Genomic DNA, 19,304 nt, shown 5'->3' with positions numbered 1-19,304 from the left:
ATTTGGCCATAGCTGTCTAAAGATTATAATAAATAATATACACCTGACAATAGAACTAATGACAATTAAACATGATTGGATGCTAATATATTAAAGAAAGAATGCTTATGACATAAGTATGATTTAAAAAAATGATATCCATTTTTTTAACTTTTAAGTTGCATGAGAAATCACTGCAATATTGAGTAAATTGTTTTCTTTCCTTTGGACTTTATACTTTTACAAAAACCTATGTTAATTAATGTGAGACGGACAGAGATGGAGAGAACTAGCAGAAGGACAGATAATGGCATAAATTATAAATAGATAGATTGAGTTAATCATTTCTAGAATGGAAATGATAAAGAGAGAAAAAGAAACAAAGACTTCCACTGAGGAACAATAGAGCTTTATAAGACATGAAGGGAAGACCTATTGCTCAGGCCGCAGTGAGGTCACAGCCTGCGTTTTGCTCACTTTTTCAACTAATGAGTCAGTGGTAGGTCAAAGGTTAGCCAGTGAACCCTTTAACTTAACAACCCCCCCCCCCCCACACACACACACACACACACACACTGAGGAAATGTGATGGCTGGCATAATTCACCTCCCCTGTTCTCCTCCTTCCTTTCTGATCTTTTCAAGGTCTTTCAAGCGTCTTCTGTCTTCTTACCTTTCTTTTCCCCCTCTCACTCTCTTTTGTCACATCAAAGAATTGACTTTGTCTTACTACCGGTCCACTGACTCCTTCACCTTCCTCTGCCCTCACGCACGCACGCACGCACGCACGCACGCACGCACGCATACACACACACACACACACACACACACACACACACACACACACACACACACACACACACACACACACACACAGTGCTTAAAATTCAATGGCAGTTAGATTGAGTAGGATGAGGCTTTGCTTCAGATACAAACACTAATAATAATGGGGGAAAAAGGTTGATTAAAACTTAGCACGAGTATGTTTTATCGGAAGAATATGGGTCTTTGGAAGTTGGTGAGGTGTGCGTTTAAGTGTGTGTTCATTCATTGTGTAACATGTGCATGTCAGCAAGAGGGTGGGGGTATAAGTTGAGTGTGTGTGCCCCTTTCTTTCACAGGAAACAGAGGTCTCCTGTTTGTTAACAGCTTAATGGGCCTGTCGATTGGTTGAACACCTTCACATGTACACACGCACACACACACACACACCGATGTATGTATGAAATCACACTCCAACAACTCCATCTAACCCCTAGTGGTTTTCAAAGGTTGAAAAGCAGGCCTTTGTAAACCACTGAGAGGTATGTGTGTGTGTGTGTGTGTGTGTGTGTGTGTGTGTGTGTGTGTGTGTGTGTGTGTGTGTGTGTGTGTGTGTGTGTGTGTGTGTGTGTGTGTGTTTGTCAGGCCTAATGAGCCACAATTCCGCTTGTTGCTGCTTTCACAACCTGGCCTGTCTGTCACCCTCGGGTTAGGCTGAAAGACAGAACAGACTTATAAAGAAAGACATTTGATCAAAGAAGAGAGTAAAGTTGTATATGATAGAGAGATGGAGAGAGAAATAGAACAATACTATATACCTTCATTCATCTATTCATTAATCAATCTTTATCCTAAAGGAAATTTGGTTTGCAACTAGCCATTAAACAAAAAGATCCCAGAAACGCACCAATCACTGTGCATCTTTGAAACACGAAAGCAATATAAAATACAAAAATGCAAATACTAATTAAAAAAAATTTAGAGAAGCCAAAATAGTTCTACCATCTTGGACACAATTGGAAGATTAATACCAAAGCCATATAAGTGTCCTGTACATTTAGGCACAAATATAATTTAAAAATAACTTTATGTTACATATTGTCTGTGTTGTGAAGCAACGGATGTGGCACTGTGTCCAAGACAAACTTCCCCTCGGGGACAATAAAGTGTATTCTATTCTATTCTATTCTATTCTATAAATGAAGTCAAAACAAAAACATGAAGATTACCAAATTAAATAAGGAAGAATCTGCAGACTTTGCACACAGGGCAAATTGTTCATTGATGCTCAGATTCATGCCTTTATGAACCTCTTCTCCAGTGGCCCCCTGGGGTCCAACAGTGTCTGTAACTTGATCGACCGACAGATGTTACAGTGGCCTGTCTGGGGAAAAGTAGACAGGAGAGAAATGGAGAGATTTAGATGTGAGAGCTGGTGTGTTTGTTTACAGTAGTGTGTAAAGACAACAAGGTCTTATTTAGTAGACTACAGAAGTAATTGTAATGACAACAAAGACATTTGAAAGCACCATATTAGCTCATCATGTATTACATAGCCCTGGGGCGGAAGACCGCTGATAATCATCATGGTAACGTTCTCTTCACTTAAATGGGCCAATCACTTTAAAGCCTGGTGTGAAGATAAGGACTCTGGCCAGAAAAAGGAATGTGTGCCATTAGGTGTTAGTGTACAGTAAATCTTTCATCTGGCTGTCTCCTGAGATCCAGCTTACTGTAACTTGACTCCGACATGGACAGATGTGACTGCGGGTCGATAACCTGCTGTCTAGATAAGAAGAGGAGGGAACAGACAGAGAGGGATAAGGATACTGAAAATTGATGATGTGAAGAAGGATAAAGGAGGAAGAGAAATAAAAATGGTATGGAAAGTGGTCTGTTGTAAAAAGTGAGATGATGCTCATAAAGACAAGAAGCAAACAGTAAATACAAACATCAAGCAAGTATGCTGTTAAAAGAAAAAAAAGTTTTACATTTTTGGGTAATACACTTACATTTATGTTTATTTGGATTCTTAGAGTTAGATCTGAAGATCCATACCACTCTCATAAATGCACACTAAATGCTACAGCCACCAGCTGGCTAACTTAGCTTAGCATAAAGACTGGAAGCAGGAGGAAACGGTTAGCCTGGCTCTACAGGTAACCCAATAGACCTCTGAAGCTCAGCACGTTATATCTCTTTTGTTCATACAAAAACGTACACATTGTAGTTTTAGCGGCAGGGTTATGTACCGGACTATTTCTTAGCCAAGCTAACAGGCTGCTGGCTGTAGCTCATTTCTTATATTAGCTCAGTCATTCCCAAACTGTGGTCCGCAGACCACTAGTGGTCCGTGAGGGTACTGCAGGTGGTCCGTGGAAAAGCAAAATAAAATATAAAATAATAGTTTTTTAACCTTCGTTTTACCAGGAAATTCTCATAATTCAGGTAGGACTGTGTGTAGACATATTTTATTATGTATATTATGAGGTGGTCCGCAAAAATTCTTGATATCAAATAGTGGTCCACACGCACAAAAAGTTTGAAAACCCCTGTATTAGCTTATATTGTATTTACCATATTGTCTAACTATTCCTTTAAAATGAAGTTCTTCATAGTTTATTTTGTCTTATGCTTTGTATGGTTCAGTTGTTGTTTCACCTAACTGAGATTTACTGATAAAATAAATGTTTTAACTAAGCTGGCATAAAACATATGCCAACAAATGTGTCTAACAAATGTCAAGCATGATACACAACTACTCAGTGGTGTAAATTAAACATTATCCACTAAACTGAACTGGAAAACTTTATTGGAACGCCTTAATACTAGAATAGCCTACAAGCCATTAATTAAGCAGGAAGCTTTTGGTTTGTCTTCTTGTTCCATCTGTTTGGCATGAAAAAATAGAACATACTACTAACAACTGAAACCCTATGCAATACAGAAAATGTCTGTGTGTTACATGAAATACATACTGTGTAAGTTAGCCAGCAGCATATATATTGAGTTGTTCAAAGTTCCAGGCGCTTATTATTTGTGTGCATTGACATGGCGGTTCATATGACCATTTTACCCTCAGTAGACACACATTTTAGGCAATTGTGTGTACAGCCAGGACACAAAGGCTGTCACAACAGGGTGTTGGAGGCGGAGCTGGGGACTCGACAGTGTTGTCACAGGCAGATAGGGTGAGAGGAGTTATGTGAGGAATGTCCAGCACTAAACCAAAAAAGAGAGAGATAGTCCACGTTTTGTCCATCTGTCTTAGATTTACGGGTGTTTTTCTCTTGTGTTGTCATGTTAACTTGTTTTTACACTTTTATACTGGGCAGAAGCTAACTGAGGTCACATCAATGGTATTTTTGGGGGTTTTAGTGACCTGAAGTGACATTGTACCAGCAAATAAGATTATTTAAAGCCAAATCACACCAATATCTTTTAGACTATTTGGATGTGACCATATTAGACCAATACATGTAAATAAAATCAGTTTTTACCAGAATTCTATCCCTGCGGTGTACAGTGTATTGCTTTGAAGCAGCATTCACATCATGCATGTAGGGAAAAAAGAAAGGTCAAAATCAATTATTTTTTTTGTAAAGACTATACCATTCAAATTGCTATTCATAGGTAAACTGAAACTGTGTTTATGTGTGTGTCTTTCAGTCCGACTGTGTGAACTATGTGAAGATTGTGCACCACTATAACCGCACCCACCTGTATGCCTGTGGAACCGGGGCCTTCCATCCTACCTGTGCCTTTGTGGAGGTGGGACACAGGATGGAGGTGAGGAATACACAAAACAACACAAACTGCTGGACTGCAGTATTCCCTTCTTTATTTTCCCTTGTTTAAGTACATCATGATCTAGTACAGACACACAATCTCAAACACGAGTTGGTTTGCCTGAATCAATTTTATAATTATACTTTATAAGTCAATTACAAGTCATGGTGCAGTTACACTGAGGATATTAAACTTTGTTTTCTCTCAGCTGCAAACAGTTATTCAAACTCAGATAAACACCCACACACACACACACAGACACACACACACACATGCACAGCAAACATCAGTCCTCCGCCAACCTGTTCATTATAAGTGAGAACATAATCTGAACAAACTGCAGGAAAGAGCATCAAAACACAAGATTTACTGTATGTGTATTAAGAGGTGAATGTTGACATCCGATATCCAGCAGTTCCTCATGCTTGGAAAGCTTAGCATTGCAAATTTGACTCAAGCAAGCTGGAGTCGGATACAGAAGCTGTAGAAAAGGTAAATTATGGCAAAGAGTGCAGACAAATCCATCATGCTTAGCCCAAGTTCCCAGTTTGACTGTACGCTTTTGTCAAAAGAAAACATAGTGTATGTGTGATCATTTTTTACATCAATTTCTCCCTGTCCTCTATCTCCATCAGGACCATGTGTTCAGGATTGAACCCTCTCAGGTGGAGGACGGGAAAGGGAAGAGTCCGTATGATCCTCGCCACAATGCTGCATCTGTACTCGTCGGTAACTAAACTTATCCAAGTTAATAGGAGCTGGTTATCCATTAACTACAGGATTTTACTTACACTGGTTTGAAATATGTTATTGCCATGCTATATACAAGCTGATTTTGGTGGATGGTATAGACCTAATCATCAGTAAATGTCACATGTCCATTCAGGGAGTTATTGATTCATTCTGTTTCCTAGGTGATGAGCTATATGCAGGTGTGGCCACAGACTTAATGGGACGGGACTTCACCATCTTTAGAAGCCTGGGGAAACGCCCCTCCATCCGCACCGAACAGCATGACTCTCGCTGGCTCAATGGTCTGTTGTGTGTTTATGTGTCAGTTTAGGTGTCAATTAGTTTTTAGTTTGGTTCACTTTATAACTAACTTAAATCTTGTTTAAGACAACTTTGTTTCTGTCCACCAGAACCAAAGTTTGTTGGTTCCTTTTGGGTCCCAGAAAGTGAAAACCAGGATGATGACAAGGTATTTTTCTTCTTCCGCGAGACGGCGGTTGAGGCTCAGGGGCTGGGAAAGTCCACCTACTCCCGCATCGGACAGCTCTGCAGGGTGAGAGATTTGTTCATCATTTTAATTAAAGTGGAGCCATGTTGAGCCATGTTGTATTGTTAATATTTTTTGGTATTTTATTTTCATTGCAAAAGTAAATTGTTTTATGACATTAAAAATATATGTCTTTTGCCCTATTAAAACTCACACTCTACTAGTCTGTCCTGCTATTGGACAGTTTTGAGTTGGTTTCTCTAAGTGAAGTTAGTGTAGGTTAGGCTTCAACAGAGCAGGATGTGGAGCAACAATTGTTCTGACCGCTGATTGTAGATCGCTGATTGTAGATCGCTGATTGTAGACTGTATTTTTGCTTATAGGAAAGTCAATTTTAGCACAAGGTCAGTTTTTGGATATTCCAGCACTTTTTATCTTCTTTTGTGATCACATACATGGAAAAATACGTTTTCACTTTCTACAAGCCTCGCTCTTGGGATAGCTTTGCATGTTGAAGTTGGACATGGTGGTCTACATGAGTCAGAACCCTTTACATCCTGCAAATAGCGGCAAAGAATGTTGCCACTACAGTGGGTGTAGTAAAACTAGTCCGGATCAGGCAAACTCAGCCTGGATAGTTGACAGATTCTGTAACAAAATTAGATTCTGTCAAAAGAATTAGATTTTGTAAAGTGGTGAAAAGAGGCTGGTGCCCAATGAATAACACTGCTCTTACTCTCTTTATTTACTTTTTTAACATTATATGCTGTTTTGTCTTAAATCAGAATGACATGGGCGGTCAGCGAAGTCTGGTGAACAAGTGGACGACATTCCTCAAGACCCGTCTTATCTGCTCGGTGCCAGGAGCCGACGGCAGCGACACATACTTTGACGAGCTGCGTAAGTTCACTCTGCAGACAGAAATTCTGTACTTTAGCAACTGTATCAATTATACCTAAAATCACATTGAAGAAGCATGATGTGATATTGGTGTTTGAAGTGAAGGCCCTCAAGTAAAAGTCAATCAACTCCAATAACAGAGTCGCTCAAGTGGTCTAGTTTTCTTTTTTTATGTCCCCATTTTCTACGTTATTCATCCAACACATGTGCAGTGTGCAGTATAATACAATTTTTCAAAGGTTAGAAAAAGCAAAACAAAGAGTTAAAATTTAGGCTGATTTTCCAACAGTGCTTTAACCGTTGAAAGCGCTATCTGTAAGTGCAAAGGGAAAGAAAGTTGAGGAAAGCATAAAAAATGATCCAGGATTTCTGACCTCAATTGTAGAGTACCGTTTAGCCCCACATTCCTGCAGACTTGAAGAATGCATGAATGAGTAATAGATTCTGGCCTGATCGGTTCTGAAGCCATTGTTGTTGCTGTGGGTTCATAGCAAGTTGCAGGCTTGTCTCTGTGAGTCTTCGTATGACAAAAGGCAATGTTTTCATTAGACAGGATCAGGAAGGGGGCGGGGGGGAGGAGCATAGATTGTGGGCAGAGGAAATATTTTTATAATAAAGAAGACATAACTTCACACTTAACTCACTCGGCTTGTTCCACAAACATCTGGTGCCAGTTCACCCGAGCATTGTACTCATACTGTCAATATTCACAACCAAGAGATAAAACCCATCTGATCTTTATGTATTCATTTCAGTAAAATATAACTTCATACAGGCCCTTTGCTAAACCCCTCCTCAAGCAATTGTCTAATCATAGCTTAGCAATCGTAATAGATGTGTCCATATGCTGAGTATCATAGAGCAATACTCTAAAGATGGTAGTGTTTTAGCCTTTTGTTCTTTTTATTTTGTGCTAGGAATTTATTATATATGTGTTGTATACATTATGTGTTTGTCTTCTTTAACATAAGCTTCCAATTTAAGCATGTCTGAATAACTAGCTTAAGCCTACCAAGCGTTCCTAGGCTAACTACATTTTGTGGGGCTACAGGTTATGTTTAAAATAAGCCCCATTCATGACTAGTACATGCACTGTGTAGTATTTCCCCCACTGTGTGAAAGATGCTACTAGAGTGCAGGCTAATGTTAGCAGCTCTTCCGCGGGCCAACTGAAAATATTAAAAACTCTGCATGGAGTTAACGTTGCAGTAGCTTAATTAGATAACTAGCTACACCTAATAAAACCTGCCTGTTGTCATTTCAGCTGGCAACATTGACCAGCTAGACCTGAGAAGTTGTTTTTGTCTACCTCTGTCTGAAATCAATCCATTTATTTATTTATTTTTATGACGAATTTCAAAGATTGACGGGCTTAGTACACTAATGGTCAACTGCACAAAACAAGTAAAACCATGACAATCAGACCAAAAGAAAGCCCATTTAACTTAAACACATTTTCCTTCAAATGCCATGACTTAGGGGAATCATTGAATTAATTAAAAAATCCTAATCTTCTGACTAAAGTAAACAACACAGGACAATGTATCGTCTCACAAAGAGAAACACCAAACCTCCAGTAATGTGGTTTGCACTGCATCTGCAGCAGTTTCAGCTTTGTTTTTGATTGATCTCTCTGACAATATCTCTGGGCCATAATACGATCTGTCTTTGTGCTTATCTCGTGATGCAGTGAAAGGTGAACTACTAAGTGGAAGAATTTTCCAAATCCTAACCCTACCTTAGGCTAAATCTATCAATCACATTATCTCATATCTCTTATCTTGACCAAGAGATTTCTGACCATACCTGAGGCCAAATCTTTAGAAAGGACCTCCCTGTAGAAATAATTATGTTGATCTGAACCTGTTGAAAATATTCTACTGAAATGCCTGCACCACATTACTTTTTAATATTAGTTAAAACAGTAGATTCATTTTTAACTACAGTATTTTATTCATTATGGGCCAAGACTCAGAAATGTATCTTGTTTGTGGTGGACCCCACTCTGACAGTGTAGTGTAAGTGTGTAAGTAAGTGTAAAAGAATGTTTTAATCAGACTAAATCTTTCTAAATCTTTGCAAACCAATGCTCAAAGCTGTAGTGGATTTTGTTTCGTATCATGACTGAGTAATTAGTGAAACGTCTCTTTAAAGTAGACATGGCCATAGTGCTTTGTTTATCTTTCTCTCAACCTTTGACCTACCACCACCTGAACTGTGTTTTGTGTGTGTGTGTGTGTGTGTGTGTGTGTGTGTGTGTGTGTGTGTGTGTGTGTGTGTGTGTCTGTGTCCTTGTTTATGTGTGTGTGTCCTCAGGCGACGTGTTCCTGCTGCAGACAAGGGACAGAAAGAACCCTCTGGTCTACACTGTCTTCTCTACTTCCAGGTCAGAGTCCATTCTCATTGTGTGTGTGTGTGTGTGTGTGTGTGTGTGTGTGTGTGTGTGTGTGTGTGTGTGTGTGTGTGTGTGTGTGTGTGTGTGTGTGTGTGTGTGTATGCATGTGCGTCCAACAGAAAGAGAAAGGAGAGATGGACAAGTGTGTATGTATGTGTTTTGATGTCTCTAACCCCGCTCCCCCTGTCCCCCAGCAGCAGTGTATTTAAAGGCTCAGCTGTGTGTCTCTACTCCATGAATGACATCCGGAGGGCCTTCCTGGGGCCCTTCGCTCACAAAGAGGGGCCCAACTACCAGTGGGTCCCCTTCCAGGGAAAAGTCCCCTATCCACGCCCAGGAATGGTATGTCAATAACTGTCAAGACCCATCCATAAAGTAACGTCAAGAGTTTCCAAAAAAAGTACATTTACAGAAAAACTATACTCATTGTACAATTCTGAAGTACTTTACTGGGTATTTCCATTTTATGGTTCTACATTTCACAAGCAAATGTTGAACTTGTAACTCAATTACATGCTACACTTATAGTACACTACCTTAGTATGACAGCTATAGTTATATTAAATTCAGTTACAGTCTGAATGGAGCCATTCTGCATAATAAGTGCTTTTAGTGAACATTTTCTTTTACGTAAACTCTTGAATGCATTATCGTCACATACATCAAATTATTAATGCATAACTTTACTTGTAATGGTATATTACAAGTAATGTACCAGTATTAATAGTATATACAGCACTTATATGTAGGTCTTCAGTAACAGATTTGAATACCTTTGCTGCCTGGTTTCTAATATTTCCATTTGGGGCACTGAACTGTAAAAATACAAAGTCGTATCAATATGAATACATGTAATATCCTTGTGATGTACTGTAAGTCTGTAAGGCACTTCATGCACTTGCAGTATTAGACCTAATTTCATCCAAAAGCTCTCCACAGTCCTCCCAATCAATATGTGCTTATTAGGGCTCTTACATTCTGCTAAGCACACAAGCGTAACGTCAGCAGGATTTGTTATGCAGAGCTTCAGCTGTTACAGCAGAACAATCCCTATTGTATGACTGCAGAATAGTAATTGTATTTGGCCTACAGTAAACCCTCTCTCACGCCATCATCACCTCACTGGGTAGTAAAATTAGCGGAACGAATCAAATTGAAAGAAGCCGATCACGCGTACAAGATAATTATGCAAAACTGCATAGAAAGCAGATTCAGAGTTTGAAGTACATAAACCGGATCAAAAGTTTTTTCACTTTATGAGCAAACCGTATGTCATGTACACACACACACACACAATAAAAGTGTGAAATCTTAATATTGTAGTAAAATTAGTATCTTGAATGAAAGTCTTTCACACCATAATCACCTCAGTGTGGCCTGCTGGGCCGTGACATTGTCAAGTCAGACATTTTATACTAGTTTACATGCAGAGCAAACACGAAACATATTTGCTCATCAAAAAAAGTGTTAGTCATTGTGGAACATTTGAGTGTCTGAGTACACTCAATCAGTTCTGTTCTGCAGAGCTTTAACAAATCCCTTACAGTAGAAGTGGATTGGCTGGATTATTAAAGTACTTGGGTAGAGTAAACCCTTTTATAAATACAAAACGTGCATATTCATACATTGCCAGGACAATATTTTCCATTGAAATGGTTTCGGTTTTGATGATTTTATTAGTATTTACAGTCTGTTTTTAATGTTTCAGATTTACTTGCATTTTGCATCCCCATTTAAGTTCAGTAAATTGTATACCACAGTGGAACCAAAAATGCTAAATAACTGCAGATTTATCTTTTTTTTTTAATGTAAACAGCCATCTGAAACACTTATTTTGTGCTGTATCTCATTTGTGTTTGTCTGCAAATTTGTATAAACAAGGACCTTCTGCTGGAATATGAATTAAACATTTCTTTATTTCCCTCCATTAGTGTCCCAGCAAGACATTCGGCAGTTTTGAGTCCACGAAGGGTTTCCCAGATGATGTGATCCAGTTTGCGCGTCACCATCCTCTGATGTATAACCCTGTCTACCCTATGAGCCGACGGCCCGTCTTCGTCAGAACTAACGTGGACTACAGCTTCACACAGATTGCTGTGGACAGAGTCAGCGCCGCAGACGGACAGTATGATGTCATGTTTATAGGCACAGGTGAATGACTTATATTTAATTCTAGCTCTTAACTTTATATTCAAACATGAAAATAATGAATTGATGTGTTATGATGTGTGACTTAATTGGACTGTCTTTCTTATTTCAGACAAAGGGACAGTACTGAAGGTGATCAATGTCCCCAAAGAGAGCTGGAACAACATGGAGGAGCTTCTACTGGAAGAGCTCGAGGTCTTTAAAGTAAGAAAACTTTAATCAAGCTCATTTCTTGTAGATATAATGTAGCATAAATGTACTGAATGTGTATCAAGTGACAGTACATGGCAATTCATGCATCTTAAAATGCCTTTAATAATGCAAATGTTTTTAATACTGTATGTAGCATGGTAATTAATTTTCTGTATCTCCCCTGCTCTTCAGGATGCCTCATCTATCATTGACATGCAGATCTCCTCAAAACGGGTATGTTTGTTTTATACTTAGTTTAGTTTATTATTATTTTTGGCCATTTGTCACTTACAACATTCAATGCACTGGTAAGGAACAATAAATAAACATAACATTATTTCTTTTACTTAAAAAAAAAATAACAGGACCGAAAAGCTGTGGGCTGAAGCCTGAGCTTATTACAACTAGCCTTTTAACATGAATTATTTTCATTCCCACGAAGAAGAAAGTAACAGAAACTAAGTATACACTATATAGAAGGGAAGGTATACAGCCTGCGCTTGAGGGGTTTGGGCCAAGCATAACCAGGCAATATGAGACAAAGCGACAGCAGTAACCAAGAGGAAACAGAGATGGGATTTTGTTTGTTCGTGAGGGAGAAAGCTAGGACAGCCACTGTAGTTTTACCTAAGCAGATATAATTTAGATGTAAGGCCGAGTATCTGCTCACGTGATGATAGGATTCAAAGACGCTTTAAAGTTGCACTAGGTCGGGGAATGGTTTAAAAACATTTTCTGATATAACAGGTAACTACTTGTAAGATCAGTGGAGCTAGCTAAGTAGGGATGATGGTTGGACTAGTGAGTGGGCCATGGCGTTAAGGTGATACTGTTTATCAAGCCTGGGGTGCCAGCCACGGCAGTTCAGCCAAAGCAGATACAATGTAGATGAAAGGCCGGGTAAAGCAGCCAATATGCTGTTTGCTTGGTGAGAGTAGTAGTTAAAGGCAGCGGTCAGGGTTACAGAATGGCATCGCCTGTGATGGGGCCCAGTAGATTTATTACTATCAATAATGCAATGTCACAAGGAGGCATCCTAAATTGCAAAAAAATTGTCACAGACACAGAAAACAGAATTTAGACACATTAAAGTACAAGTAACCTACAAACTGATTGTTTTTAAGTCCTGAAACTCTTTTAAAACTAGTCCCTCCACTCTGTGTCCTCACAGCAACAGCTGTATCTGGGCTCAGACACAGGCATTGCCCAGGTTCCACTTCACCGCTGCAGTGTGTATGGGAAGGCATGTGCTGAGTGCTGCCTGGCCAGAGACCCATACTGTGCCTGGGATGGAACATCCTGTACTCGCTACCTGCCAAACACCAAGAGGTCTGTGACACTAATGACACACACCAGATGACTATTCATTACGCTGAGCAGGAAACACAATGAAAACTACTGTATTTGCAAGTATAGTAAATACTTTAATAATAATTCTAAATCTTATAGTAAATTCTAATAAATTCATTTTACAGACGTTTCCGTCGCCAGGATGTAAGGAACGGAGACCCCAACACCCTGTGCTCTGGAGGTATTATTCAAAAACGATTGTTTTGTCTGGTTGTTAAAATGAAAACATGAAAGCTCTGGTAACTGTGACCAGTTTTTAGGCTAAGAACAAAGCTTTACTCTGACTGCTCTGACTCACAGAGACTCTTGGCATCTGACATCTCACTGTCACTGTGCCAAAAAAGATCCCAAATTCTTCCACCCGGCCTTCACCCCTGGTGACCTTGGTCCTCGAAGACCACAATACCAGCATTCTACCGCTGTCTGTCTTTCTGCCACATAACTGAATAAGGCTAATCACTCAAACGCTCCTGAGTAATACGATTACATCATGTGGCATGCTAGCCGGGTTGTGTAAAACTAATTAAGGTTAGAGTTATTGTCTCTGATGGGGTTGGCATTGCCCCTATGTGCTGATCAGGGGTCAGTTTATTGTTTCCCCAATAATTTGTGTGGTGCTGTTGGCTAGAAATTTTTTTTTTTATATTGATCTCTGATCTTATTCCAATCATGGTCTAGATGTTGGATATAGTTTTGTAAATCTTGGAGAAATGTCAGCACATGTACTGTTAGGATTTGGGGCATAGACACTGATCCTTTGTCATTACTAAACCTCATCACTCATATTGGCAACATGCATGACTAAGCACTCCCAGAACCAGAAGAGTCTGTTTGGTGTCAAACATCAAATATTTGCTAATGTTCTACATAACAGGAAGCTGTCATTACGTGTGATGGTAGTGAACTTTCCCATCAAGAGCCAACAGAGGCTTTCATTAATCAGTGTTGACTGAGACTCTATTGTAATAACACCTATATTTGGCTAAGAACTAATGTGAATTACATATTTTTTCTTGTGATGCCAATGTATAAATACATTTACTCAAGACTGAATATATATATATATATATATATATATATATATATATATATATATATATATATATATATATATATATATATATATATAAAACAATATATAATTTTGTCTTCATAGATCAGCTTTCTGCATTGTCCTGTCCTGTCTTGCCCTCTCCTTTTTTGTTTTGCCTTTTCATTTCTTGGGCCTGGATTGTCAGTGGTGAGCGAATGTCCTTAATTACAGCAGACCCAATAATGTCCTTGTCTCTGCTGCCCCCTGCAGACCACCATAAGCACCGTGTTGCAGAGAGGAAATTGTATGGAGTTGAAGGAAGCAGCACTTTCTTGGAGTGTATCCCCAAATCCCTTCAGGCCAGAGTCACCTGGACCTTCCAGAAACATCCACAAAACCCACGGGAAGAGGTGAGAGGGATGGTAGAAAGTGGAGAGAGGTTATAACTAAGATATCTGACAAGGACTTTGTCCAAAGTCACAACAAGGTTTTACAGGATTGGGTATATCAGGAAGTCAGAAAGCCATTATTTCACAATGTGCAATTAGTATAAACATTTATTATGATTATGGTAAAAATCCAGATTTAATAAGTGTTCCCACATTACATTGTTTTTAAGCAAGGTCACTTAAATCAGTATGTTCTGAAAATCTCTGTAAAGAAGTTGCGCCATATCATTGGACTAAAATTGGTCCTAAATTTCTTCATTGACCAAGTTGATAAACTGTGGGCTTTATTTTATACTTGTGCATTCATTGCAGTATGTGCAGTGCTTTTTAGAGCCACTATTAGATCCACAACTTAATTTCTGTTCTCTTAGTTCTTCCATTAATCAGGGTCAGAATCATCTTTACACATGTACATGGAGCTTTCCTCGATGACATTGTACAATGAGACAAAATGGCAATAGTGCTAGTTCCCCTCTAACATTTCAATGAAAATATTTTTTTGTCTTCCAGGTGCATCTAGATGACCGCATACTCCAGACAGATAGAGGCCTTCTGATTCGCCGTGTCCTGAAGAGAGATATCGGCATCTACCAGTGCCACGCCATGGAACATGGCTTCACCCAAACCTTACTAGGCATCACCTTAGAAGTTGTACCTTCAACATCCTCCTCAGTCTCCAATCTACCCTCCGACGCCCCTGTCCGATTAGACCCCCGCAGTGGAGGTGGACCCCCAATGACCAATCAAAAGCTTTGGTACCGGGACTTCATGCAGCTTGTGGACCACCCTAACCTGAGCACCGTCGACCAGATTTGCGAGCAAGTTTGGGCACGAAAGAACGCCGGCAGTGACCAAGGGGATAAGACCTTTCCTGCTGCGGGGAAGGACGTCCCGTCTCTGGGCCCTGCAGTTCGCCCAGCTAACAAGAAGTGGAAGCATCTTCAGGAGATAAGGAAGGGGAGAAACCGCCGGACCAACGACGGGAAACCGAACCCTCGGGCGCCTCGCAGCGCAGGGGAGTAACAACGTAAACAAAGAAATGGAGGGGTAAAAGAATGACTGATACAAGGAGAAAGAAGGGGAATGATGAGAGACTGAGAGACCAAGAACTCCTGGAGGTGGTGTTCAAACATACAGATACACGCACACACACGAACGCACACACACACACACACACACACGCACGCACACACACACACACACGCACACACACACACACACACACACACACACACACACACACACACACACACACACACACACACACACACACACACACACAGACACACACACAACACCTCCTCTATTGTGTATATTTATCTATGGATGCCCCCACTATATGGTACCCCAATCCCTGAGTCCTCGTCCCATTGGCCAGCCCCTGCATGTGTTGCCTTACTGTCCAAATTGATTCTGCACGATCCCTTTACACTGTTCCACTAGCATAGTCAAGTGTACAAGCAGGTACATGGGACTGAACCCACCTTTATCTGTGGGTGATAAACTTATATCAACTGTCATTCCCTTTGCCATTGACTGTATATGGAAAATGGGTTCACCGCACAGGATTACCACATCTTTCATTGGGTAATTAATGTTTGCCTACTACGTGCCAGCTACACGTTATATGTGGATAGTGGCTCACAGTATGAACACCTACTCTCTGGACTACACCACTCAGAACAAAAACAGCCCCAAAGTTTTGGATGACCTTTCCTCACGGCTTTTCTTACCTGAAGATTTCATAACAATGTAGAAAAATGATGGGCTTAATTGCTGCGCATAATGGGAGGGAATGGAGAAACTGGAATATACTGGAAAGTAATGGTCACCTACCTGTGTCATAACATGCTCAATGCACCCTTCTGCTCAGATGCATTTAAACCTAACAACCCATGGTTTGTGTAGCACTTTTTTTTATCTCTAAATGGAAACACATTTAACTCTTTATGTGCGATTGCACAAGCATGCAGACAAATAAACACATTGTTAAAACATTTTTCCTACAGAAACCGTTACATTGATCAACTTCAGGTGGTGATCTCGTTGCACATATTTCCAGTAACCTCACTTTTCACATAGTTGTGTGTTATTATTATTATTACATAATGTCACAGACGAGGTAGAGACTGCCAGCAGCGTGGGGCAGCTTGTGGAGCAGAACCGCATGTTGCAAAACTGGTAATATTATATAGTAGTTTTTGTGGTTAGTGGTTTCCGTAGGCACATTAAGACATGTTGCAGTGAAATAAATCACACATTACATATGTAGCGCTGCGGTTAGAGAGTAGTCGTATCTCGCAAGATATGATTATATTGCTTTACTGGTCCAAACCACTAGAGAATAAGGGGTGGAAAAACTACTGGCATTCCATGATGTGAGAGAAAGATGAGATGTTTACAGTGTACAGACATAGAAGTCAATCTCTAAAAGAAAATACAACTCCAAATAAGACCAGGATTAAATCTAAACAAGTGTTAGTTATGTGGGATCTTTAACATACACAAATATTATAATAAGCATCGGAACTGCATATAAAAGCGTTTTGACATGATCGAAAACCTCACACTAAAAATAGCTATTTATTGGGTTTTATTTTTGGCTGTGTTTAATGTTTTATGCATTAACATTAAGAAGAATTAATGAACATGGTGGTTTGGGTGGGAAGCAATAGTACGATGAGGATGAAGAGGGAAGTGGACTCTAGTATGACAACCCATGTTTCTGGGCTACAGTACAGTATATATATATATTAGCATGATATTTATGAGTGAAGCTATGATTTTGTTTTTGTATTCTAAGCGGTAATTCTACTCCTTGCTCTTTTACACTGTTCTTGCATATGTTGTTTGTGATAAATAGATATATGCAAATAATATGAGATAAGCGAGTTGCCGACTCCTCAGACAGCACGGCAAAATGCAGAGAAAGCTGTTCTGTGCTACCCACAATGCATTTCACCTGCAAAAAAACAAGTTCCATTTGACTTCATACGCTGTTGGAATCACTTTTCAACGTAGTGTTACAGTCATTAATATCATTGACTTTTGCTGCTTAATGATGTCATCTCTTCCTAATGGACAATTAGTACGATAAGGTCTTCTTTCTCTCTGTCTTTAGTCCAATCTATCTCTGTGTATTATCTGTACAGAAACCTTGTTTGTTGATTGTCTGTGCTAACATGGTGTGTGTAGCCTGCCCCCTTAGCGTTGATTGTGTGTAAAGGCTCGGATGTGAAGCCTATCTGTGGTACCATACTTTATTATATCATAGTCTATCCACATGAAAGACAGCAACTGGCCATGTAAGATAAAACATGCATTTCTGTTTTGTATTCATGATTTTTATGATGAATTTATGATCTACTTTGTGTTGCTGCCACAGATTTCGCGGAAGTATCCTGTTTTTAAAGAGTTTCAGTATACTGAAATTGGCTAAATTTGGCTTTTGGTGTGTTTCATTCTCACAGTCCCTGATAAAAGGAGGCAGCACAAACTAGGTCTGTGACTGGTTTTAGATGTATGGAATTCTTGTCCTTATTTATATACCTTCTTTATAGAGATGTAAGTAACTCTTAAAACAGAACTGACTGACTCCTGTAAAAGGGACACTCATTTTGACCCCACATCCAGGATTAACTGCAAAAAAATGACATGGAAAAATATTTTTAAAATGAGTTTTAGATGTAGATGCTGCCTGTCTGCAGTCGAGAGAAATCATTTACATTGGTAGTGATGTCAAATTTGCTTGAGTCTCTCTCTTAAGCCAGCTGTTTTGTGCTCTTTTGAAATTGCATGACCAATGTTAGTGGCTAACGCGTTTGACAATGGTGCGGTGGCAAGACAGAGCGAGAGAAAGAAAGCACAATGTTGAATATTATTATTATTATTATTCCTATGTATTTATGTGCAAAGATAAGCTGATATGTTGTGGTGGATTTTTATTTTTCTTATAAATGTAGATTTACATCTGTATTGTTCATGTTCTGCTGAAAAGGACTCATCCTCAACATTTTTGTGGACATTACAGCCAATGGTAAACAAAAAAACTCCTCCTGAACAGTGTCCAATTAGAGTCTTTGTTGTTCACACAGCCCTCCAATCATCACTCCTGTTGTATCCCATGCCATGTGACGCACCCCTATATGATAGCTCACAAGGAGAGGCTTGTGCGTGTGTGTGTGTGTGTGTGTTTGTATGTTTGTGTGTGTGAGTTTTGGGGGAAAGCAGAGCTCTGTATATAATGGCAAAGGAACAGTGGCGTGTGCGTAGAGTGGTCTGTAGGTGAAAGGTCGAAGGCCAAAGTTAACGTTGTGCACTGTAATACTCCCAGAGGTCTTTGTGAATTGTCATGTCAGATTGTTTTTGATTAACACAATAAAAATATGCAGTTACTTAAAAATCGAAATTCCTGATCTGTTCTGTAATATGAGGGAGAAAGGGGAATAATTTAAAACCGCTTTACTGAATCACTGAAATATTAATAATGATATATAGTAATAATAATAATAATAATAATAATAATAATAATAATAATAATAAGTCATATATCATGACAGTGCAGCATTTTTAAAGGATAAAGATGGTTATGATCTGAGGATGTGCTGCATTTCTGTTATTAATTTCTGCCAGTATGAGATTTCATGAATGAATAAATTACTGGGGAAACAATTACCAGAATAACAGAGGATGATTCACACAGATCCTTGTTTAATTAAATTTAGTTTAATTTGATTAAACTTAGAATCTACTTTGTCCCAGTGCTGGATTTTAAATGATGTAATCTGTGTTCTCACCACATGGTGGCAGTCACGCTATGATGTAAGGTCATAAGAAATTTCAATAAAGTAGGCTACTTTTTTCATTGAACTTTTTCAATTCCACAATGTTATGTTAAGTGTATTCAAAAAGATGGAGTTTATTCATCTTGATAAAAAAAATATCAAACCCCAGAAAGCTACTTACAGCTGAACAAGAAAGCTCAAATACACCCACAACAAGCTGCTGGTTACTATGCGACTACCACAGAGGCCAGTGACTGTCATCTCTGGAACATGATCAGGTGGTATGTATGCAGGTTCAAAACATT

At 39.3% G+C, this 19,304-nt stretch overlaps 1 protein-coding gene across 2 annotated transcripts in view; it reads left to right on the top strand.

Moving 5' to 3' along the window:
- Positions 1 to 18,623, top strand: part of sema3b (sema domain, immunoglobulin domain (Ig), short basic domain, secreted, (semaphorin) 3B) — an 86,552-nt gene extending 67,929 nt beyond the window's left edge. For both annotated transcript variants that reach the window (XM_039800896.1, XM_039800899.1), the window contains exons 5-18: positions 4,410 to 4,529; positions 5,165 to 5,258; positions 5,444 to 5,563; positions 5,672 to 5,814; positions 6,534 to 6,648; positions 8,965 to 9,034; positions 9,241 to 9,385; positions 10,975 to 11,194; positions 11,304 to 11,395; positions 11,576 to 11,617; positions 12,555 to 12,712; positions 12,859 to 12,914; positions 14,037 to 14,176; positions 14,726 to 18,623. In XM_039800896.1, the coding sequence (XP_039656830.1) occupies positions 4,410 to 4,529; positions 5,165 to 5,258; positions 5,444 to 5,563; positions 5,672 to 5,814; positions 6,534 to 6,648; positions 8,965 to 9,034; positions 9,241 to 9,385; positions 10,975 to 11,194; positions 11,304 to 11,395; positions 11,576 to 11,617; positions 12,555 to 12,712; positions 12,859 to 12,914; positions 14,037 to 14,176; positions 14,726 to 15,238 (2,028 nt within the window). In that variant the 3' untranslated portion in view covers positions 15,239 to 18,623. The remainder of the gene's footprint in view (positions 1 to 4,409; positions 4,530 to 5,164; positions 5,259 to 5,443; positions 5,564 to 5,671; positions 5,815 to 6,533; positions 6,649 to 8,964; positions 9,035 to 9,240; positions 9,386 to 10,974; positions 11,195 to 11,303; positions 11,396 to 11,575; positions 11,618 to 12,554; positions 12,713 to 12,858; positions 12,915 to 14,036; positions 14,177 to 14,725) is intronic.
- Positions 18,624 to 19,304: the final 681 nt, after the last annotated feature.

This window comes from Perca fluviatilis, chromosome 5 (genome assembly GCF_010015445.1).
Source record: "Perca fluviatilis chromosome 5, GENO_Pfluv_1.0, whole genome shotgun sequence".
Classification (NCBI taxonomy): domain Eukaryota; kingdom Metazoa; phylum Chordata; class Actinopteri; order Perciformes; family Percidae; genus Perca; species Perca fluviatilis.
The sequence above is the reverse complement of the archived record's forward strand: the minus strand, read 5'-3'. Positions and strand labels throughout refer to the sequence as shown.